At 45.5% G+C, this 24,988-nt stretch overlaps 1 protein-coding gene across 7 annotated transcripts; it reads left to right on the top strand.

The window, feature by feature from the left end:
* On the top strand, positions 1–10,069 carry LOC310841800 (uncharacterized protein). 7 transcript variants are annotated; one of them, XR_014562747.1, is made up of 8 exons: positions 1–816; positions 2,776–2,842; positions 3,318–3,811; positions 3,974–4,049; positions 4,490–4,572; positions 5,686–5,812; positions 6,742–8,599; positions 9,546–10,069. XR_014562747.1 is itself a non-coding variant. In XM_083733293.1 (7 exons), the coding sequence occupies exons 3-7, from the start codon at positions 3,386–3,388 to the stop codon at positions 8,415–8,417; spliced, it is 2,388 nt and encodes a 795-aa protein (XP_083589419.1). In that variant the 5' UTR covers positions 2–321; positions 2,776–2,842; positions 3,318–3,385; the 3' UTR covers positions 8,418–10,069. The 7 variants fall into 7 exon arrangements, 4 of the variants coding, with proteins under 4 accessions (XP_083589419.1, XP_083589418.1, XP_083589420.1 ...); XR_014562748.1 differs by having other exon boundaries at positions 2–321; XM_083733293.1 differs by having other exon boundaries at positions 2–321; positions 6,742–10,069.
* Positions 10,070–24,988: the final 14,919 nt, after the last annotated feature.

Raw genomic sequence — 24,988 nt, 5'->3', positions numbered from 1 at the left:
CCCAAAGAGAACAAGGCAGGAACTCCCTCCCGGGCCAGGGGGCGGCCGAGCTTGGCGCGCTAGGCTTGCCAAGGGTTAAAAGGCACGGCGCCGGATTCCTAGAGCGGACAGGAAAAGAAGGCATCCCGAGCCCAAGCGAAGGGTTAAAAGGCACGGCGCCGGATTCCTAGAGCGGACAGGAAAAGAAGGCATCCCGAGCCCAAGCGAAGGGTTAAAAGGCACGGCGCCGGATTCCTAGAGAGGACAAGAGAGGAGGGCAGGCGCAGGTTCCTCGCTGGTCTCTTCCGGCTCGGGTCTCTCTCCTCCTGGGAGCCTCGGAAGGTGAGTCTTTCTTCCGCCGGCGGAGGGGGAGCCAGTCCCGGGGCCGCAGCCGGGGTGCGCGGGGGCCCCCAGGGCAGGAGGGAGGCGAGCATCTCGGCTCTTCCTCGGGGGGAAGCGGGCGTGCAAAGAACGAGAGACAAAGCACATTGAGTATTAACAGGCGGGGTAGCCAGACAGAACCATTTGGACATAAATATCTATGCAAAAAATAAAAATGAAAAGCCATGCAATCCGTAGAGAAAGACGGTCGGAAGATCGAAGGAAGGACGGATTGTTAACCCCCGGGGGTGGGACGGGGGAATCTCGCCTGGCAGCTCTCCGCCCTCACAAGACTCCCAACAATCAGTGCCGGAATGTAAATGCAGACATGTGCTATAACAGTCCCACACATCTGCAGCACGGAGGATTGAAATTCCCAACATTCCGAACTAACCACGTTCCCCAGGATTCTTTGGAAGCCATGGCTCTTTCGAGGGGTCTGATTCTGCTTTGAAGGTACATTGCAGGTGTGGCCTGGGCATGCTTTTTCCTTTCTTCTTTGAATAACTTTTTATTGAACTTTATAAACAAGGATAATAGAAGTAATGAATGATACTGTCAGAGCTGCGTCTAGGTCCCAGCTCACAGAGGACCAACGCCCGGTTGATGTAATGTACAAAAGTCTTTATGGAAGTTTAGTTTCCATTTCAAACCCCAGAGCGTGCAGCCCTACGTCTTGACTCTAGATCGGCGAAGTCCCCTCTGAATCACTACCCCTTCCGCACCAGTTTAAGATCCTAGCCCGGCTCCACCTCCTGCGCTGTTCTTTCCTCCTCTGGGTCCTTCTGCCCCCTGGGGTTTCCTCCTTCCTGGACTCTTCTGACGCTGACCCCCCTGAGTCTTGCCCTTCCTTCCGGCGGGCTTTAGGACCTGGCTCCCTATCCGGGCTACCTGCTGTGCCGCTCGCCTGTACATTTGAACTTGGCGCGCGCGCCCAGCCGGTAACCTTCCTCCTGACCGGTAACCTTCCTCCTGACCGTTTCCCCGCTCTCCGATGTGGGCGTGGTCAATCCTGACTCATCTCCTCTCGCTGGTGGTGAGAACACTGGTCCCGATTCCTGGGACTCCTCCCCCCTACTGCGCTCTGGTGGGGAAGCTGGTCCTGATTTCCAACTGCTGCTCAGGGAGTCCCCGCTGGCCCCTTCCTTCTGGGGTTTCCCCCTTGGCACCCCCCTTGCCCTGGCCATCGGCGCTCCCTTCTGTGAATCTTCCGATTCGCTGGAGAGACTCGTGGAATCCCTCTGACCACTGTCACTGCCTACACCCCCCTCGGATTCCTCCTCCTCGCTCTCCATTTGCTCCCTCTCCTGTGTCTCTGCTCCTGAACCCCTGACAGATACCAATAATTAGACCGAGTCTTCTCATGTCATTTTTATATCACAAAAATAGCAAAATACATCTGCAGGAATATCTGCAATATATGTTTCATTATGAGTGTTCAACGTAGGATTCCTTGGTTCGATTCCTTGGTTCCTGAATTGGTTTAAACAGAAGCAACATAGCATAGCCAAACTCCTAGAGAGGCAAGCTTGTGGTTGCTCTTAAGTTAACTCTCCCCCCCCCCCTTTCAGGAGGAGGTGGTTCTTTAGCTAATGTGAGCACCTTGAATGGGGCTCAGAAATGAACTCACAACCAATGCAGCAGTTTTAAAAAAGCAAGTAAATGTTTTCTCAGGTCATTGTGGGGATTAAATGAGGAGGGGTGTATGCCAAGTAGAGCTTTTTGGAGAAAAAGGTGGGATATAAATACAGTTAATAAAGAGCCCACCAGCTAGCCAACAATCTGGTCACTGCATTTTGGACCATCTTCCAAGTCCTCCTACAGCGTGGTGTAGTGGTTAAGAGTGGTGGACTCATAATCTGGTGAACTGGGTTCGCGTCTCCGCTCCTCCGAGTGAAAGGTGGGATATCAAGTCCAAACTTCTTCCTCGCGTCTCCGCTCCTCCGAGTGAAAGGTGGGATATCAAGTCCAAACTTCTTCTTCCTCCTCCTCCTCCTCCTCCTCTCCTCCTCCTCCTCCTCCTTCTTCTCCTCTTCAAGGACAGTTTCACACAGAGGGCATTGCAGTAATTCAATCTGATTCAGAGCATGGATTACAAGGGACACCTCGTCACAGTCCCAAAGGGACAGAGATGGCAAACTAGCCCAGAGCTGGAAATAGGCACTGCTAGTCCCTGAGGCCACCTGAGCCTCAAGTGACCATGCTGGATTCAGGAGTACCCCCAGACATATATGGCTGTGTGTGGGTTAAGCTTTGTCACACCAACATCATCATCATCTTCATCATCATCATTATTAATCCACCCTTCACCTTCAGTTCCCAGGGCAGATTACAACATTAAAAACCACATTAAAACCGTTTAAAACAACTTACGATCTCAGAAATAAGACGAGTCTTTCTTTACTTGCTTTTTAGCGCTGTCCCTTGGCTTCACCCCCACGTGCTTTGAACTTACCCACGTCATCCTCAGGGGATTGGCCAGGTAAGTATCTGGCCCTCAGAACAAAAAAGGGGAGACCCCACACCAGTAGTATGTTTTGAGAACATTGGAGATTCCAAGTGCTAGAAAATGAGACAGAAACAGGAAAGAAATGTGTGTTTAGCGGGGGAGGACAGGACGGGGAGCAGCTTTTGAGGGCCCCAGGTTTAGGGGACCCCCCACAGCCTAGTGTCCACAATGCACTTGGTACTCACTCGTCAGTCGCAGTTCTGACTTCATGCATTGACTGAAAGGCAGGAACCAGAAATGCCCTCAGTTGTCTGCACATTTTGTATGGCAACATTACTTCTAGGAGGGCTAAAGTTTTCCTTTTTCTTTTAGAGAAAGCTCAGAGACTGTGCTGTGGTGCAGTCCAACCCTGGTTCCTAGTAAGACTCATCCACCCTTACTCAGGGAACATTTTTCTTCTCCTGACAGTGTACCAATTTTATAACAGAACAATGCACTTGTTTTGTAGGACTTGCTAGTGCTTCTAATTGGGACAGACAGAACTTGGCAGAAGAAAAGGGATCTCCGCGAGGCTTCATGAGAGCACAAATGGATGAGCAAGACTCAGCTGACCCTGAAGCAGGAAGAGGCCATGCTATCAAAACTGGGAGCAGCGGGAGTTTTTGGGGAAACTCTATGCAGAAGGTCCTGGGTGAGGAGGACACCCTCTGCTCAGAGGTGCAGAGCCAGCAGTTCAGGCAGCTCTGTTCCCTGGAGACTGAAGGACCCCGAGAAGTTTGCAACCAATTTTACCGTCTTGATGGTCAGTGGCTGAAGCCAGAAAGGCATACAAAAGTTCAGATGCTGGACCTGGTGATCTTGGAGCAGTTCCTGGCTGTCCTTCCACTAGAGATGGAGTGCTGGGTGAGGGAATGTGGAGCAGAGACCAGTTCCCAGGCAGTGGCCCTGGCTGAAGGTTTTCTCCTGAGTCAGGCAGAGGAGAGAAAGCAGGCAGAGCAGCAGGTGAGAGAGACTTTCCTCTGGATGCTCCTAAGGGGCTCCAAACGTGAGGGAGAACATCCCTAAATCCCATCCTTTTTTGGAAAGCATCCAAGGAATGCCTCTGCCATTCCTTTTCCAGTACTTCTCCAATTTCTCTGTTTTAAATCCTTGTTGCTCTTTCAGGGAAAGGAACTGTTTGCAGAAAAGGGCTTGGATTCCTCAGAGAGGACTCTGTTGGAAACCAGAGAGAGGCTGTTGGGTAAGGATTGATGAGTTCTTTCTACATTTTGGCACATGCTATTGATTTTGAAACTAATATAATGGGTTCTTTGAATTCTTTTGAGGAAGACATTTGGGCCCAACATGGAGTCTACACATACATAAAAACTGTTCTGAAAATGCTTTTTAAAAAATACATTGAATTTTCCATAAAGCTCACCACCGTCATTTAGTGTCACATTGTATATTGCACTGAAAACACACTTAAAGCCTTTTATTTGTGGCTGTGTAGCTGAGTCCCAAGAACCCCAAGGAGAGGAGATCCATTTTTGTAGCATGAAAATGTGAAATGAGTACAAACATCCAAATGCACTCAGCAGGCAAGACTTTATGTAAGGCCCATCTGAAGTTAGAGCCGTGCTGCTTAACCTCTGAGAGAAGCATGCACCTGTGTCTTCCTACTTGCCTTCTTACTTACAGGTGACCAAATGATGCCATCAAGACATGCTCCTCCATCTTTTCATGGTGCTGGAGGGGAAGCAGCGGCTGTGGAACCAGATCAAGTAGGAGGAAGAAGCCTTGTGGGGAAAGAGGCTGAGGGGTGGGGCTGCCTGGGTGCCTCCGGGCCCAAATGAATCTCTCCCCCTCCTCTTGCTGCTGTGAAACTGCCCTTAACAAAGTCTGAACATGCCATTCCAGAAGATTTGTGTGCTGTGAATAATCAACAGCCACCTCTCCTTAACTAGGTTTCTGAGTGTTGGTAGTATTATTTACCGTATTTTTCACTCCATAGGGCGCACTGGACCATAAGGTGCACCTAGTTTTTAGGGGGGGGGAATCTTATTCCCCACCCCAGCCCCAAAGAGCAGCGGACAGGCTTCTGGAGCTGTCAGGTGAAGCCCGGGTTCTCTGTCTTGGCTTCGTTTTTAGCCGTGCACAACCTCTCCCGGCTGGAGAGGTTGCGCGCTATCTTTGCTTCGTTTTTAGTTGCGGGGCTGGGGTGGGGGAAGCCCGAGCTTCCCCCAACCCCAGCCCCCAGAACAGGTCGGGGAGCGGTGGCAAGGTTGTGCGCAGCCTTGCCTCCGCTCCCAGAGCTTGCGGGGCTAGTAGGGGAAGCCTGGGTTCCCCCCAACCCCAGGAACCACACATTCGCCCCATAAGACACACAGACATTTCCCCTTAGTTTTTAAGAGGAAAAAAGTGTGTCTTATGGAGTGAAAAATACGGTATGTTGTTGCACTTTTATTTATATATTTATTGTTGAATGCTAAGACAGGCTTCTAAGCAGTGGCCAGGAGTCCTCTAGCCAGCCACATCAGTTGCACAATGGGGCTCAGCTCCTTGTGCCCCCATGCACCCCTTGCAGTTGGCTTTAGCCCCCCCCCCCGCCAAGAACAGCGCATTGGGGAGTGGAGTGGGGATCTTTCCATATGGCAAGCTGGAATGCTTGCACAGACAGAAGGATTTGAAGTTCCACCCTATTACACAAAATTAATACCCATCATTAAAATACACAACAAAAATTCCATTAAAATGTTAAAACAAGCTCACATAATTGAAATGTGCAGCAAACCCATCCAATTAAAACAACACAGCAATTCACAGGCAGAAAATAGCAGAGCAGTGTACAGTTTATATTCTTCATGCTGTCTAAGAGGACAACCTTTTTCTTTTAGGGTCCAGTGTGCTTTGAAGATGTTGCTGTTCATTTCACAGATGAGGAATGGGTGTTGCTGAATCCTGACCAGAGAACTCTGCATAAGGAAGTCATGGAGGAGAATCGTGAGGTCATGGACTCTCTCAGTAAGACTCCCTCTTGCTTCATAATTTCTGTTTTGAAACTGAGTATTGTGACAAACCTCCAGTAATTGGATGGAGCTCAACAGCACCATCTACAGCATCAAGGATTCTAACTCCCCAATGGAGGACTATCAACTGTTTTGTCTGTGCATATTCTCCCTCCAGTTAGGCTTCGGAGCTGTTAGGAAAGTTGAAACAGCTTCTGTCAGGGTTTTTGGTTGACTCAAGAGAAAACTAACATTGGAGATGGAGAAGAGTCCATGATTGGGCCAAGCAAAATCCATCCCAGAAAAGAGTCAGGCTTTATTGACCTCAGGTTCCTATAAATATGTCAGTTAATACAAAGACACTGAACCTTGTAGTAAGACCTGGGTGTTCATCAGTATGCATATAATATCCAGCTCTACCTCTCTTTCAAATCAGAACCTTGGTCCAGTATACCTGAAGGAGTGTCTCCACCCCCATCATTCTGCCTGGACACTGTGGTCCAGTGCAGAGGGCCTTCTGGCGGTTCCTTCACTGGGAGAAGCCAAGTTACAGAGAACCAGGCGGAGGGCCTTCTCGGTAGCGGCACCTGCTCTGTGGAACACCCTCCCACCAGTTGTCAAGAGAAAAACAAGTACCAGACTTTTAGAAGACATCTGAAGGCACCCCTGTTTAGGAAAGCTTTTAATGTTGGACAGATTATTGTATTTTAATATTTTGTTGGAAGCTGTCCAGGGTGGCTGGTGAAACCCAGCCAGATGGGCAGGGTATTATTATTATTATTATTATTATTATTATTATTATTAATTATTATCAATAAATGAATAAATAAATAATTGTCTAACTCCCTTCTCTTTTCTCTCTCTCACAAGCATTGATTATCATTGTTCAATAATCTGGGGCTCAGTTTTTCCTAAGGCTCTAATCCATTTCTCTTATTGTCGCAGGTGCTGATGAATTGGAAATTAAGAATAAGAGAGATCACTGCAAAATCCACACAGTGGAGAAGCCATATAACTATATGGTGTGTGGAGAAAGCTTCAGTCAGAGCTTCCATTCCTCTTCCCATCAAAAAAATCCCATTGAGAAGAAACTCTGTCAGTGCTTGAAATGTGGAAAGAGCTTCAATTCCAAGAGGAGTCTCACTTCCCATCAAAAAACTCATAGCAGGAAAAAATCATATCAGTGCTTGGAATGTGGAAAAAGCTTCAGTCAAAGCTCCTATCTCATTTCCCATCAAAGAACTCACAGCGGGGAGAGACCATATCATTGCTTGGAATGTGGAAAGAGCTTCACCTGGAAGGCAAGTCTCACTTCCCATCAAATAATTCATACAGGGGAGAAACCATATCAGTGCTTGGAATGTGGAAAGCGCTTTAGTCGGAACTTCCATCTCACTTCCCATCAAAGAACTCACAGTGGTGAGAAACCGTATCGGTGCATTGAATGTGGAAAGAGCTTCAGTCAGAAGGGCCCACTCACTTCCCATCAAAGAACTCACAGTGGGGAGAATCCCTATCAGTGCTTTGAATGTGGAAAGAGTTTCACCTGCAAGGAAAGCCTCATTTCCCATCAAAGAATTCATACAGGGGAGAAACCATATCAATGCTTAGAATGTGGAAAGAGCTTCACTTGGAAGGTAAATCTTACTTCCCATCAAAGAATTCATACAGGGGAGAAACCGTATCAGTGTTTGGAATGTGGAAAGAGATTCACCCAGAAGGAAGGTCTCACTTCCCATCAAAGAATTCATACAGGCAAGAAACCATATCAGTGCTTAGAATGTGGCGAGAGCTTCGCCTGGAAAGTAAGTCTCACTTCCCATCAAATAATTCATACAGGGGAAAAACCATATCAATGTTTGGAATGTGGAAAGAGCTTCAGTCGGAACTCCCATCTCACATCACATGAAAGAATTCACAGAGGGGAAGAGCCATATCAGTGCTTGGAATGTGGAAAGAGCTTCATTCGGAAGGATAATCTCATTTCCCATCAAAGAATTCACAGCGGAGAGAAACCCTATCAGTGCTTGGTATGTGGAAAGAGCTTTAGTCGGAAAGAAAGTGTCACTTCCCATCAAAGAATTCATACAGGGGAGAAACCATATCAGTGTTTGGAATGTGAAAAGAGCTTCAATCAGAACACCCATCTCATTTCCCATCAAAGAATTCATACAGGGGAGAAACCATATCAGTGCTTGGAATGTGGAAAGAGCTTCAGTAAGAGGGCCCATCTCACGGCCCATCAAAGAATTCACACTGGGGAGAAACCATATCAGTGTGTTGAATGTGGAAACAGCTTCAATTCCAAGGGGACTCTCACTTCCCATCAAAGAATTCATACAGGAGAGAAACCATATCAGTGCTTGGAATGTGGAAAGAGATTCAACCAAAAGGAAAATCTCACTTCCCATCAAAGAATTCATACAGGGGAAAAACCATATCAGTGCTTGGAATGTGGAAAGAGATTCAGTCGAAATTCCCATCGCACTTCCCATCAAAAAACTCACAGCAGGGAGAAACCATATCAGTGCTTGGAATGTGGAAAGAGATTCACCTGGAAAGGAAGTCTCACTTCACATGAAAGAATTCATACAGGGGTGAAACCATTAAAATGCTTGTGATGTGGAAACAACTTCAATTCCAAGGGGAATCTCGTGGTCCATCAAAGAATTCATACAGGGGAGAAACCATATCAGTGCTTGGAATGTGGAAAGAACTTCAGTAAGAGCACCAAGCTCACGTCCCATTAAATAATTCACCGTGGGGAGAATCATAGAATTGTAGCATTGGAAGGGACCCTAAGGTTAATCTCTTGTCTTTGTCCATGGGAGTTTTCTTGGCAGGGATACTGGAGTGGCTTGCCGGTTCCTGCTCCAGGTGGATCACGTTTGGTCAAAACTCTCCACTATGACCTGTCCATCTTGGGTGGCCCTGCACGGCATAGCTCATAGCTTCTCCGAGTTATTCAAGCCCCTTCGCCACGGCAAGGCAGTGATCCATGAAGTGAGTGAGGAGGAATTAAAGAACCTTTTAAGGAGGGTGAAAGAGGAGAGCGCAAAATATGGTCTGAAGCTCAACATCAAAAAAACGAAGATCATGGCCACTGCTCCCATCACCTCCTGGCAAATAGAAGGGGAAGAAATGGAGGCAGTGAGAGATTTTACTTTCTTGGGCTCCATGATCACTGCAGATGGTGGCAGCAGTCATGAATTAAAAGACGCCTGCTCCTTGGGAGAAAGGCGATGGCAAACCTAGACAGCATCTTAAAAAGCAGAGACATCACCTTGCCAACAAAGGTCCGTATAGTTAAAGCCATGGTTTTCCCAGTAGTGATATATGGAAGTGAGAGCTGGACCATCAAGAAGGCTGATCGCCGAAGAATTGATGCTTTTGAATTCTGGTGCTGGAGGAGACTCTTGAGAGTCCCATGGACTGCAAGAAGATCAAACGCATCCATTCTTAAGGAAATTAGCCCTGAGTGCTCACTGGAAGGACAGATCGTGAAGCTTAGGCTCCAATACTTTGGCCACCTCAGGAGAAGAGAAGACTCCCTGGAAAAGACCCTGATGTTGGGAAAGATTGAGGGCACAAGGAGAAGGGGACGACAGAGGACGAGAAGGTGGGACAGTGTTCTCGAAGCAACCAACATGAGTTTGACCAAACTGCGGGAGGCAGTGGAAGACAGGAGGGCCTGGCGTGCTCTGGTCCAGGGGGTCACGAAGAGTCGGACACGACTAAACAGCAACAAGGTTAATCTAGTTCAACCTCCTGCAATGTAAGAATCTCGGCTGAAGCATCCATGACATGACCATCCAGCCTCTGCTTAAAATCCTCCAATGAAGGAGCACCCCCCACCCTCTGAGGGAGTTCATTTCACTGTTTAACAGCTTCCACCACCAGAAAGCTCTTCCTTGAGCTCTTCCTTGAGCTATTTCCACCATCTCAGCCTCCTCTTTTCGAGGCTAAACACAGCCAGTTCCCTAAACCATTCCTCACAAGGCTTGTTTTCCAGACCCTTGATCATCTTAACCACCCTCCTCTGCACATAACTGGACACAGTATTCCAGGTGTAGTTTGTCCAAGGACTAGTCTGACCTTGAACTGGACACTATACTTCAGTTGATGCAGACATTAGCCTTTTTGACTGCAGCATCACACTGCTGACTCGTGTCAAGCCAAGGATTACCCATTGTATATATGTGCAGCTGATTATTCCTGTGTTAGTGCAGAACCTTACATTTGTCCTTATTAAAATTCATTTATTGCCTTTTTATACCACCTTTTCCTCCAAGGAGTATTAAAGGTCACAGTCCATCACACTTTTGCTGCATAAGTATACTCATGTGTAGGCACCTTGTTAGCAGCTTTCAGTCCTTCAGAGTTTCTGGAAGCAGTCGTCAGCAGTTGAAGCTACACTTTGAGAAGAAACATTCACAGACACCGTAAAACTCAGTCAAGTGTTTTATTGCTTGACTGGTCATAAATGCTTCACAGTAACACTATTTACAATCATTATAGCAAGAGCTGTAACGTCATACTTAAGTCTCACTCTTTCTTTTTAGCAGTGAGATGCAGGCGGACACAGTCTATAGGCAGTCATGACACTACAGTTTGTAGGCAGCATTTGTTGGTCAGTTGTTTGCAAAAGGAAAAAAACAAAAGTTCTACTTTTATCAGCACTTCCAGCTGAAGCTGTGCATGCTCAAGAGTGCCAATCCCACTTATATACGACTGTTCTGGAATCTTTTCACTGTTTCTGGATGAATGACCCCCCCCCCAGTCATATATAAATAGAAGATATAATGGCTCGGGCTCAGGTTCAGGCACGAGTGGGTGTGGCGCAGTGGCGGCAGACAGAGGGGGTGGAGGCGAGCTTGCAATCACCTAAAAAAAGCTCACTGCCGGTGATGTTTAAATATACAATACTAAAAATACCAGTGTTTTGAATATTTAGGAAAATATCAAAGTTCTGTTTGATGTTTAAAATTTTGATTTCTTAATTTGGGGTTCACCATCCGTGTATAAGACCAACCTCAATTTTTGAGTAAGTTTTTTAAAGCAAAAAACATTGACTAACACATGGAAAAAGATGGTAACTACAAATGATGGTTTCCTTTGCAAAGTGAACAGTTGCAATTATATCTTTTTGCACTGTCAACAGTTCACATTTGAAAGCAAGACCAGAATAGAGCGTAGTTCAATCGCGGACTGTGGGTTGGCGGGAGGGGTGTCGTCGTTAATCCAGGAGAATTGCTCTTTCAGGATTCTGCCAGAGCCACAGATCTCCGGCATTGAATGTGTTGGCCTGGTGTGGGGCACCAAGGAAAGCCTGGCTGTCTGGCGGGTGTATCGACCACCTAGAGCACTGGCAGCCACCCAGTCAGGCCTGCTGGAGGTGGTGGCAGGCTGGGCCTTGGAGTTCCCTAACCTATTGGTTTTGGGGACTTCAACACCCATGCTGACACTGCCCCCTCCTCATGGGCTCTGAACTTGGTGTCTTCCACGGTGTCACTAGGTGTCAGCTTTGTTCTGGAGCTGACAGAGGCTGGGAATCAAAGCAGGAAAAGAGAAATAAGGACACTGGAATGTGAGAAGGAGGAGGGGCAGCCCAGTGGCATAGCTTCAGAAAGCAGAGAGCAGGCAGCAGCTAGCAAAGATCCAAATACCAATCTTAGCTCAGAGAGAGAAGGGGAGAGGCTGGGAATAGATAGCCCAAAAACTCAAAGGTACGAAGAGGTCAGTGAGAGGAGGGGAAAAGAGCGGAAGCGAGAGGGTTTTTCCCCCTGTTGGAAGAAGAGGAAGGGCGGAGTTTAGATTCGGCAACTGCAAACTTGGAGTCAGACACAGAGTGAAGGAGCTCCGGAGTGATTTATGTGTTTGAGCAATAAACCTGAGATAATTACTGCCGGTGTCTCGCTTCTGTGGGAGGGCCAAGCCATTACACTAGGGCTCTCCCAGTTTGTTTTGGGCCACACATGTCAAGCAGGCCACACACTGGATTTGATTTTTGGCACAGGTATAGATTAGGGTTAGGGGCAGGGTTAGAGTTATGGATAGGGGGTTAGGGTTTAGGGTGAGGGTAGGAGTTAGGGTTAAGGGTTAGGTTAGGTTAGAGGTTAGGGTAAGGGTGGGGTTAGGGTAGGGGGTTAAGGGTTTAGGGTTAGAGCAGGGTTAGGATTGGGTTAGGGTTAGAGCAGCGGGTTAAGGGTTAGGGTGCCCACCACCAGAGGGGTCATGGCTGAGGCAAGGTAGCAGAATCGTATGATTTGCTGCCTCACTCAGATTCTGGCACACCTCTCCCTTCTGTTAACCCGTTTATTATAGAAACAGGCCACCGACTGGAAAGTATGGCTAAAACATAGTTTACTCACAGTCAAGCACCTGTCCTTACCAACAACAGCAGTAAAAATAAATGCAGGTAAAATACTTGTATTTACAGTGAAAGCAGCCCCAGGCATAAGCCTGATGCTGGAGCAAGCAGATACAAGTCTTCTCCCATTGGCTGGTTGAAGAGAGAGAGAGAGAGAGAGAGAGAGAGAGAGGGAGAGAAGGAACAGAAAATACTTCTTTTCTTCTTCCCTCCCAAGAGAGGAGGTGAAATGAAATAACACAGAGCCTTCTCTACCAATTGCATTGGTCTGAGTCCACCTAACAGCAATACTGCTCTGTGATTTTAATCCCCACATTTGCTTACTGGTAAGAATATGCATTTTTAGATTTGATTTCTAAACTCCCACAATATTTACTCCATGGAGCAGTTTCGTTAGCATCCCAGCCTTCCATGGCCTAACACAGTCAAAGCTCCATGAAAGAACCTACCACACCAGCACCCACTTGGAGCTGGCTCTGAAGTCTGCCTGTTTGTGAATTGAGGCACTTGGGGTGCTCAGAGGCCTGACCCCTCCAACGGATGTAAGTTGCAGAGCTGCTGGTTTCCATTCCCCCTAAGGTACCCATCTCACACACCCCTCTGCGACGTCACTGTTTCTGCCAAGAAAGTGCCTGGTAGGTTGAGGCACAACCTCTTCAGTTCTTTGCTCTTCATCCAAACTGGCTATCAGTTGTACTTAAGGAGGCCACCCAACAGTCCCTTGCCTGAGCTAAGCCAAGCCCCCTTGCCCACCTCACCAGCTTCTTACACACATCTCAGTTCTGTTTTCCCATCATTGCCAACCGCTATGTCACTGCACTGAATGGTGCCCAAAGCAGCCTGAAACAAACACCAACTGATTATCAAAACACAGCATCCTTGGAGGTTGCTACTGCTGTTGAAAGCTCTTAACTCTGTCCCTTGATAAAAACAGGGTTATGACAGGAGGGATGCATTCCATTGTCTCTGCAGGCAGGGGCAGAGGAAGGGGGTGTGGTGGGTGGGTGTCACCCTGGGCGTCACCACTGAGGAGGGTGACAAAATGCTGGGTGGCACTCACCACGAGGCCTGCAGCATGCCCAAACCACCAGTGGTCAGGACCTCATTAGCAGGACCAGTGGTCAGGGATGATGGGCCTTGTATTCCCACAACATTGGGTGACCCAAGGTGGAGAAAGGTTGCTCTGCACTGACTGGCAACCACTCTCTATCTCACACCTGGGTTCGCTGATGTGTTTGGTGCAGAAGTTTCCCCTACGCAGGTCGCTCTCTCTTTTTTTTGGTTTTCACATTGTTCTTTTTTTTTTAAATAAATTTTTATTGAAGTTTCCACAAATTTTTAACACATCAACCAAGCACAATAACAAACAAAAAAGAAAAAAGACATTATAAAAGATATAAACAATAAACACGTATAAATTCAATTTACACTTTCTTGTGGCTTACTTTCCCGACTTCCTCATACCTTCCCTTTCTGTATTCTAATTTCTGATAAAGTTATCAGCAAATCCTTCCCTTACTTTTACCTTAATTTCAATATTATTATTTTTAAAAAATTATCCCATACCGCTATTAACCTCTTATTTTATAATCCAGCGTCATTCTAACATTCCTTAATTTTACAGTATTTCTTTAAATAGTCCTTTAATTTTCTCCAATCTTCTTCCGCCGTTTCTCTTCCCTGGTTTCGGATTCTGCTCGTCATCTCTGCCAGTCCCATATAGTCTATCACCTTCATTTGCCATTCTTCCACGGTGGGTAGGTCTTGCGTCTTCCAGTACTTTGCGATGAGTATTCTTGCTGCTGTTGTAGCATACATAAAGAATGTTCTGTCCTTCTTTAACACCAATTGGCCAACTATGCCCAGGAGGAAGGCCTCTGGTTTCTTAGGGAAAGTGTACTTAAGTACCTTCTTCAATTCATTATAGATCATTTCCCAGAAAGCCTTAATCCTTGGGCACGTCCACCAGAGGTGAAAGAATGTTCCTTCAGTTTCTTTACATTTCCAGCATTTATTATCGGGCAAATGGTAAATTTTTGCAAGCTTGACTGGGGTCATGTACCACCTATAAATCATTTTCATAATGTTCTCTCTCAGGTCATTACAGGCCGTGAATTTCATACCGGTGGTCCATAGCCTTTCCCAGTCAGCAAACAAAATATTATGACCAATGTCCTGTGCCCACTTAATCATTGCAGATTTAACAATTTCGTCTTGTGTATTCCATTCCAACAGCAAGCTATACGTTCTTGCCAAATTCTTAGTACTGGGTTCTAACAGTTCAGTCTCTAATTTTGATTTTTCCACCTGGAAGCCAATTTTCCTGTCCATTTTAAAAACTTCCGTTATTTGATAGTAATGAAGCCAGTCTCTCACTTTCCCTTTTAATTTCTCAAAACTTTGCAATTTCAATCTGTCCCCTTCTTGTTCCAAAATTTCTCCATATCTCGGCCATTTGGCCTCCATGTTAAGTTTTTTTGAGGCCTTTGCCTCCATTGGCGACAACCACCTTGGAGTTTTACTTTCCAGTAAATCTTTGTATCTAGTCCAGACATTATATAATGCTTTCCTGACAATATGATTTTTAAAACCTTTATGAGCTTTTACCTTGTCGTACCATAAATATGCATGCCACCCAAAAATATTGTTGAATCCTTCTAAGTCCAAAATGTCAGTGTTCTCAAGAAGTAGCCAATCTTTCAACCAGCAGAAAGCTGCTGATTCATAATAAAGTTTAAAGTCTGGCAGGGTAAATCCGCCCCTTTCTTTTGTATCAGTTAATATCTTAAATTTTATTCTCGGCTTCTTGCCCTGCCAGACAAATTTAGAAATATCCTTCTGCCACTTCTTGAAACAATCCATCTTGTCCAATATTTGCAATGTTTGAAACAAAAACAACATTCTAGGCAACACATTCATGTTTATAACAGCAATTCGACCCAACAAGGAAAGCTTCATATTTGACCAAATTTCTAAATCTTTTTTGACTTTAACCCAAGATTTCTCATAATTATCTTTAAATAAATTCACATTTTTTGATGTCATATTTATCCCCAAATATTTCACTTTCTTAACCACAGTTAACCCTGTCTCATTCTGAAACCTTTCTTTTTCAAATGTTGTTAAATTTTTCTCCAATACTTTCGTTTTTGATTTATTCAATTTAAATCCTGCTACCTGACCAAACTCTTGAATTAATTCTAAAACTCTTTTTGTACTAGATTCAGGCTCTTGTAATGTAAGTACCAAGTCATCTGCAAATGCTCTCAGTTTATACTGTTTCGCTCCGACCTGCACTCCTTTGACCAACTGGTCCTTCCTAATCGTATTTAACAGAACCTCCAGGACCGATATAAAAAGTAGTAGAGAGATTGGGCTCCCCTGACGTGTCCCTTTTTCTATCTTAAATTCTTCTGTAACCACGTTATTCACAATAAGTTCTGCTTTTCGTTCAGAATATTTCGCACCTATACCATTTTCAAACCCTTGGCCTACCCCCATCCCCCGGAGATTCTTCATCATAAAACTCCAATAAATATTGTCAAAGGCTTTCTCGGCGTCCACAAATATCAAGACTGCTTTAGTGTTAATGTTCACATCCAGCATTTCCAAGATATCTACTATGTTCCTTACGTTGTCTGATAAATGTCTTCTCGGGAGAAAGCCTGCCTGATCCCTATGAATCTCCTCCATCAAAACTATTTTCAGCCTTTTTGCTAAAATGTCAGCAAAAATTTTGTAATCCACATTCAATAAGGAAATAGGACGGTAGTTTTTAAGTTGAGTCTTTTCCGTCTCTGTCTTTGGTATAAGTGTGATGAATGCCTCTTTCCACGTGTCAGGTGCCTTTTTCCCCTTCATAATTTCATTGCAGACTTCCTTCAAAGGTTGTATTAACCACTCCTTCAAGACCTTGTAATATCTGGAAGTTAGTCCATCCGGTTCTGGGGATTTGCCCAATGTCATATTTTGAATGGCACCTTCTATTTCTTGCTCTGTTATTCTCTGATTCAGAATTCTTTTACTTTCCTGTGAGATCTTTCTCAGTCCATTTTTTTTCCAGAAACAGTTCCATCTCTGTATCTTTCTGAGGGCCTTGTGTATACAGTTGTCTAAAATATTTCTGGAAGCAATCCCTAATTTCTGTTGGTTTATAGATGTTCTTTCCTTCCATTTCTAAATGTGTAACCGTGTTCAATTTTTGTCTCTTCTTTATTTGCCAAGCCAGCAATTTTCCACATTTATCTGCCGATTCAAAGGTCTTTTGTCTCATTTGCTTAATTTTCCATTCTATTTCTTGGTTCGTCAACTCCATATATTGTGTCTGATATAATTTAATTTCTTTCAGAATGTCCTGTGATTTTGGTTTTGATCTTAATTTCCTTTCTCCCTCTTTTATTTTCTCCAAAATTTTTTCTTTCTTTTCATTCTGGCTTCTCTTTTTAATTGCATTCTGTTGTATCAAGAATCCTCTCATAACTGCTTTGCTTGCGTCCCAGATTATTCTTTTTTCAACACTGGTCCTCATGTTAATTTCAAAATAGTCTTTTAAAGTTTTCTGGGCCTTTTTACAGAATTCTTCATCCCTAAATAAGATGTCATTCATCCTCCATCTGAAGGTGCCAGTTGTTGTTAGATTCATCCCCATCTCTACTGCGTTATGGTCGGAACAAGTTTTTGGGCAGATTTCCACTTTTTTTTATCCTTGGTGCCATTCCTCTAGTAATCCAAATTTGGTCAATTCTAGTCCATGTCATTTTGGCTTCAGAAAAGAAGGTTCCCTCTCTTTCAAGCGCGTGTTTTATCCTCCAAATGTCAACCAAGTCCATATTGTCAGTCAATTCAAAAAATGTTTTTGGTAGTCTTCCATCTTTAGTAACTGTCTGTCTTTGAGATTTATCCATATTTGTTGATACAACTCCATTCATGTCTCCCATCAGAATTAAATTTATATCCATATGGTCCATCAAAGTCTCATGTAACTTCTTGAAAAATTCTGCTTTCCCCTCATTAGGTGCATAAATTCCCACAATCAAAAATTTCTCTCCTTGAACTTAAATTTCAATTGCCAAATATCTTCCTTGGTCGTCTTTAAAAACTAATTTTGGTTGCAATTTTTCCTTTGCATAAATCACCACTCCTCTTTTCTTTACTCTGTCTGAGGAAATAAATTCTTGACCCAGTCTTTTGTTAATAAGTAATTTCCTATGTGACCTTGTCACATGTGTCTCTTGTAAACAAATCAAGTCCAATTGCTCTTTTTTTAATATGTGAAAAACACTTTTTCTTTTTCGGGGAATGTTCAAACCGTTACAATTCCAACTTAATAGTTGCAGAGCCATGATGGGATTATTTATCTTCTCCTCCTACCGCTCCGAGTAGCTCTTCTTCTCCCGTCAGTGGTGTCCTTTTGTATAGTAGCTTGTCTTTGTCCAAACTTCCTCCTCCTGGCTGGTCTTGTCCTGATTCCGCCCCTTTGTACAGGTCCTCTTCGTGTTGCTCTAGAAACTTATCTTTCTCCTCCACAGTCTTTATTTTCCTTTTTTCCTCTTTGTACTTAAAAGATAGGCCTTGAGGGTATTCCCACCTGAAAGGTACACTGTTCTTCTTCAGTAGTACCACTAGATCTTTGTACTGACTTCTTGCATCCAAGATATGTTTCGGGATATCTTTAAAAATTTCCACGAAGGAATCTTCAATTCGTAAAGTTCTTTGGTAGTGCAAATTCAAAATTTTATCTCTCTCTTCTCTTGATCTTAATGTTACTAAACAGTCTCTTACCTTATTTTTTCTTTGTCTTGCACCCAATCTAAATGCACTCTCTATCTTGAATTCTTCCTGCTCCAACTCCTGTTTCCAAAAATCCGAAAACTCTTTTGTTAGAAAGTCCACCAGGTTGTCTCCTTCACTCTCAGGTATTGCCCGGATCCTAAGATTCCTCTCCTTCCTCTGCATTTCAATCATAGACAATGCCAAATCATGTTCTCCCAATTTCCTAATAACTGGTGGGAATTTTTCGTCAGTAGCAATTGCAATTTCCTTCGCCTCCTCAGCAATCTTTCGAGTAGTAGATGTTTCCTCTAATAGTTTTCCAATAGATTCTGTGTTAGAGTTTACTTTATTTCCTAAATCAATTATACTTTTGGTATTTAAGTCAATTTTCCCTGAGATCTCTGCAACTGTCTTCTTTGTTTCAGCAACTTGTTTACTTGTTTCTGCACCTTGCTTTTTTAACTGGTCCAAAGATTCATTAATTTTACCCAAGAGTTTCGAAAGTGCCTCTTCAGACATGACTTTTGTCTTTTCCTGTGGAGTAGCACCTGCTCCAGAAGGTCCAGATGTAGAGGCCCTTCTTTTCATAAAGGAGTCAATTTTATATTGTCTGCCAGATCTCAAGGTTTTTTCCTGTGGCTCTCCTTTGTCTTGGTCATTTGCCATAACACTATCTTATAGTCAAGGTCATTCCCACACTCCAAGTTCTCTTTTCCCAGTCATTCAGTAAGCTAAACTTGTTGCTGAAACCAACCAAGTCTCCTCCAGGGGGCGAAATATCTGTTATTGTCTATGCAGTTTTAATATGGAGGTATTCTTATTTTTAAAAGTAGTCCCACAAGCTTCTAGGTATTGCAAAAGGTCACAATATTAATCTCCACAAGATTGAAACAGAATCCACACAATTCCAGGGAAAGTGTATCTTTCCAGTCTTAAAAAAGAAAGTCTATCGTTACTTTGTTACTTCAACACTTTGCCAGTCTGCAGCCAGCTTCCCTTCTCTGGCAGCCCATTCCAGAGTCAAGATACAGCGGTATGATTTTAGTCCCTTTAGTAAAGGCAGGCAATTTAGTTCACAGTTTCTTTCTTTCCCCCCGCTCCTGCCTGCGGGGGGAAGGTCTCAGTCTCTTAAACAGTGGATCGCTTATTCAAAAAAGGAAGCTTCAAAGTTACAGCTTACCAGTCCTTTGCTTTGATCTTACTGCAGAGCGGAAAGGTAGACTTCCTTTTGATCCCTTCCCGTCTCGGTGTCCAAATTCACAAAATTTTTGTCCCGATTGGTTCTTAGATCTTTTTCCTACTCACGGGTAGTAGTTTCTTTTAATCCCAAATTAAGGGAAGAAGTCAGCGCTCTCCGTCAATGGCGACGCGGCTTCACTTCGCAGGCTGGGTACAAGCGACTCTCAGCACCGCGCCACACACCCGCTGCCGTTCCGTAGCCTTTAAAAAGGCTCCTTCGCAGCTTCGGGGGGGTGCGAAGGTGCCCACCGAGTCTCCGGCTCACAAGCTTCGTGCCTGTGATTTTTAGGGGTCCCCGCTTTGCTGTAGCTGTGGGACCCAAACCTACGAAGCAGATCTCCCTCAGGAGCTCCGAGGGAAATCTGCCATTCCACGATGGCGCTGACCGGAAGTCCGCAGGTCGCTCTCTCTGTGGTCTTTGTGGTCTTTAAGAACAGGCGACAAAGTCCATGGCCAGTCCCTTGGCAAACACACAGGGCAGAAGTGAAACCAATCATCTGAAGCAAACTTAACAATAATACAAGGCTATGGCTCTATGCACACTAACTTGAAATGAATTATGTTGAGATCAATGTGACATGGGTGAAACTATCCTGAAAAGGGCAAGTCAGCATAGAAGTCTTTTTTTTTGTTTTGTCTTTTGATGGAATGGCTGCAGGTCTGTCCTGCACATTTTTCTGGAAGCAAGTCCCAAATTTATGGATTCAGGGAAAGGCCCAAAGAAAAAATCTATGCCAATCCGGGCTATTTGCCACAGAAAGGCCTTCATTTGGCACCAGCACCCAAGCTAAACACTCTGTCAGTTTGCCTCAGATTCTAGAGAATTGTAGGCTTCAGAGATCCCCAAGGGTCATCCAGCCCACCCCCTGCAGTGAAGGAAGTACACTTTGATTGCAACTGACACTCACTCACTTGCTCATGAGCACCAGAAGCAGGTGTTGTCCCATTCCAACAAAAACCCAATCTGTTTTTGGAGATCTGCCCACACCTCCTCAGGTTGGGCAGGTGGCCATGTTTCCATTTCACTATTTCATGAAAAGTATGTGTTGCTTGATTGTAGAACAAAAAAACTCAAAGCAAAAGCACAGGCAAGTGCAGCAAAATCCTTGGCAGTGAGCATGGGTGGGGGGGGGCAGTGGGTACAGTGATATTTTCACTTGAGTTAATGCAGGACAGGATTCCAGTATGGCCAAGAAGCATAGCTCTTGCAGGGGGACCTAGCAGGGAATGGGCTAGGCTGGGGAGGGGGGCGAGCGAAGACCAGAAGCTTAACGCTGTGATGCAGCAGCGGCAAAAAAGGCGAATGCTCTTCTTGGCTGCCTCCACAGAAGTCTAGTGTGCAGATCCAGGGCCCAAATCCTGGAGAGTCAGTGTTCCAGTTCAGAGGCAAGAGCATTTATGTTGCAGGCAATTCCTCACTGGTATCTGCAAGGGGGGCTGGAGAGACCCCCACCATGCCACCTGAAGCCCTGGAGAGCAGCAGCCAGTCAGTGTAGAGGTGGTGTGGCATAGTGGTAAGAGCAGTGTTTCTCAACCTTGGGTCCAGACAACAGCTGGGAAGAAACAGTGGATCAGAATGTCGGTCTAGGGCCCGGGAGGCCGGGGTTCAAATTCCTGTCTGGCCATGAAGCTCACTGGGTGACATCTGGCCAGTCACTCACTCTCAGCCTGACCTCCCTTGCAGGGCTTTTGTGAAGACGAATGAGCAGGAGTGGCAGAGCCTAGGAAAAGGGACGGGCCGCCTGTCGTTCTCTCACTTTAGTCTGGGGGCTGATGCCGTAGCTGGTGAAGGCATACTGCCAATGCAGCAGCCCCAGGTGGGTGATCAGGAGCCGGCAGTAAGAGGTGAAGGTTGTGGTGAGGAAATGCCAGTAGAGAGCTCGGTCCAGAAACCAGATCTCAGAATGTGGGTGACAACTGGAAGAGAGAAGAGAGTCCGCACGATGAGAAGAACAGACCACCCCACCTTTCAAGGGGGCCTAGGGATGGCGAACTGGGCCTCGGTGCTTTCTACAAAGGATAAAGGCTTTTCCAAAGGAAATTCATCCTCTGAGGCCCTTCTTCGGGTGCCTCCTCCCCGAGAGGAGGGTGGCTACACAAGAACAGGCCTTTTCTGCAGTGGCTCCCTGTTTGTGGAAGGCTCTCTCCAGGGAGGCTCACCTGGCACCTTTGCGACCTATTTGTAGGCGTCAGGCGAAAATGTTCCTCTTCAACCCAGCCTTTGGCTGATTGACACCTGATATCTTTCTAAATATGTTGGGGGGGGGTGCTTGTTTTTCTTCTTATTTTTATTATGCATTTTGTGTTTTTTATATTGCAGTTTTAGGTGGTAAACCGCCCTGAGATAATAATAATAATGGGGAAAGATGAAAGCCAGGCATAGCTTGCTTCAGGAAGACTTCATCACAGGCCATGATAGAGAACAGCCTTTGTCAACCTGGTGCCCTCCAGATGTTTTGGACTATCCATCCAAAGCCCATCAGTCTCAGCCAGCACAACTGTATGGTGCGAGGAACACTAGTCCTGCCCTATTCCATGACGGGGACTCAGAGAAATAAAAGGGGCTGAAGACCTATAGGGAGTGGGGAATGGGGCAATCCGTCATCCAGGAATGGCCCTACTGCAGCTAGCGAACCTGACAAAGCTGGTAAAAGGCACTGCTAGCTCCCTGACACTTCCCATTAGCTATTGCTAACATCAGATGAATTTGCAAGTCACAAGAAATAGTTGATGCAAATGAGCCGCAGTTTCTCTCTGGCGCACATTCTTCCCCCACCTCCTTTCCTCCCCAGACTTTTCCTTCTGGTTTTCCCTTGGCAACCCTTTCCTGTTTTGTGGGGGCAGTGGGGCCTCTTGCAGTAGGACCCCCTCCTAAAGTGGCTCTCTGCTATCAGCCTAGCTTCCTTTCGGGCATGAGAATCTCCGCAGACAGTTATTTCCTCCCAGCCTAACCTGCCTGCAGGGTCGTTGTGATGACAAAATGTGGAAGAAGTTAATGACGTGCCCCATCTTGGGCTCCTCAGAGCAAAGGTGGGATATCAAGGTAATGGACAAAAATGCTCCAGGGCTACTTTTTTATTGCATTTTTATCCCACCTATTCCTTCAAGGTGGTTCTCTCCCTCTTAATTCAATCTCCACAACAGCCCTGTGAGGTAGACCAGGCTGACAGGCACTGACTGACCCCCCAGCCCATGGCCAAGTGGGGATTCGAACTCTGGTCTCCCAAGGGGCAAATTGTACAGGGAATGCATACAATGGAATTTTATGAAAGCAAAACAGTACAGTTTAATGATTTTAAAAGGTGATCAAAATCCATATAAGAGACTGTCTGTCCTCAAAGAGTACTATTTACATGGACACCCTAAAAGCTGAGTAGAGAGTCTCTCTGAACAGAAGGCTCTTGTGTACCCCAATATTATCTATAAATATAGAAAAGTCTTGGAAAACAGCTTATAATGAGTACTATTTTAGGAAGACTAAGGACAGATCGTGAAGTTGAGGCTCCAATACTTTGGCCACCTCCTGAGAAGAGACCCTGGAAAACACCCGGACGTTGGGAAAGATGGAAGGCACAAGGAGAAGAGGACGACAGAGGACGAGATGGTGGGATGGTGTTCTGGAAGCTACCAGCATGAGGGAGGCAGTGGAAGACAGGAGTGCCTGGCGTGCTCTGGTCCAGGGGGTCACAAAGAGGCGGACACGACTAAACAACAACAACAGCAAACTAGCAGCTGGAACCTTGTCAGGAGATAGTGAGGCATCTGATCAAGGCCTGTATTTTAAAATGAGCTTAAAGATTTGCAAATGTTTCATGCCAGGCAGAAAAGCAGCTGGCTAAGTACTTTGGCAGTTGTTTATCCTCCTGGACAAGGGCCACCCTGATTTATAGCAGAAGCAGGAGACAAGTTTCTCAAAGTTGTAAAAAGGGAAATACAGGCTGGGAGCAAAGGTTACACTGACCCTACATATTACAGAATACAATCAAGCTGTAAAAACACTAATTAAGAGTTGGTAAATAGTAAGATCTCTGTTTAGATAGAACTTAATACCACGAGCCATCTGTTTTAGCCATTTGTTTTGGAATGCAGGGGCAACAGGGGCAAAAGGTGATCTGGTAATTAAGGTGCCTTGTCGAGGCAAATGTAAGATATATGGCTACTTGTCTGCCATTTATGGATAGAAGGAAATATAGCTCTTTGTCTCCCATAAAAGGTAATAGGAAATGGGTGTATCTTTTATGATTGGTTCTAGCAAACAGCCAATAGGAATTTCAACCAGGCTGATTGGACAGAGGCAGCCAAAGGAGGAGCAAGGGGGCTGGGCTGAGGAAATATAAGTGCTGGCCAGAATGGCAGGAGGGCAGGCAGAGCTTTGGTAACCATATACCACTGTGCCTATCATTTATTTGTCTGACAAATAAATTATTATTTTAATTTCTCTATTGCTGTGTTCCAGCTAAGCGTTAACCACAAGCAGGGTGCTACAATAGGAGGCAGATATTACCTTGGAAGGCAAGAGCTTGCTAAGTTCAATTCCGTCTTCCCCCAGACCTCTGGGAGATTGGCAGCCGATGGAAGTTGTCGTGCAGTGGTTGTCATGCAGCGGTGAATTAATCAAGGCAGAGTCTTCTTTAGAAACAGAATGAGACTTGACTTAAGAAAATAAACTTGCTCCTAAACAGCACAGCCAAAGGGCATACACAGAGTGCTCAGAGCGGCTCCTTACAGATTAACTGCGGTCCTGGAGCCACTCTGCCTTAGTTTACACAGCAGCAGCAGCCCAATTCCACAGACTTCTCCTGCCTGAGATACCCTCAGGCCCACAGAGCACTTGGTGACTATTTCGAGGGATGTTTAAAACAGAAATTTGAATGTTGTTTTTCTCCTGTCCTTGTTTATCTCCTGTCTGGCAGGTTACTTGATTGGATTGCCTGGGGAGCCTGGCCAGTCTTTCGTAATGATAAATACTTAGTTCCTGGGATGGTCACAGGCTCACCCTATTCAAACACAGACATACCCTTAAGACAGGATTTGTGAAGGAAAAGACAATGGGGAGGCTTTTCCATTTTCCTTTGACCTTGCAGAGAAAACATTTGGTCAGTTTGGGACAGTTTGGGAATCAAAATGTTTCCGGGTCGGTCTTCCTGTGCTGATCTATGTACGTGCTTGGTTGGTGCACTTATGAACATTTAACATATATCTAAGACCTCAAAATTCCTATCACAGGGAGGAGTCCCAGCATTTGACTGCTAACAGTTAGGCTGGAGAGATTTGTGCAGGCCTTGCCAGGCCTTCTAGGCCTTCCTGCTTCTGCTGACCAGAAGCTTGGTCTCAGGACAGGGGTGTCATGGACTGTCTGGATGCAGAGAATTGGGGGGAGGCCCAAGCTGGGGAAGAAGGCTCTTTGAAGCAAAGAAAAGCCCTCAACGACTAGGACCCAAATGATTCCACCTCCCTCACGAAGAATATCTGGTGGTTCCCAGCACCCCTGAGTTTCATCTAGTCTTCACTAGGGATGTACCCTTTAGTGTGACAAGCCAAGCCCTGTGGAACTCCCTGCTACTAGACGTTTGCGGGCACACGCGCTAAACCCTGTCTGTGGTGCCTACCCCTTTCCCCAAATGATAACACAGGAGATCAGAGTATGGGTTCAAATTGGCCACAACTTGATTGAGCTTCAGAAGTGGGGAGCTTGGCACAGGCCTTGGCAGGCAACCCTCTCAGCCCGCCTGGCTGAGGATATGCAGGCAGTTGAGGCCCAGTGAGAGGGGACTGCAAAGCGCAAACTTACACAGCATGCCCTTCCACTGA

The sequence above is a fragment of the Podarcis gaigeae genome, assembly GCF_964106915.1.
Source record: "Podarcis gaigeae genome assembly, chromosome: 1".
Lineage (NCBI taxonomy): Eukaryota > Metazoa > Chordata > Lepidosauria > Squamata > Lacertidae > Podarcis > Podarcis gaigeae.
The sequence above is the reverse complement of the archived record's forward strand: the minus strand, read 5'-3'. Positions and strand labels throughout refer to the sequence as shown.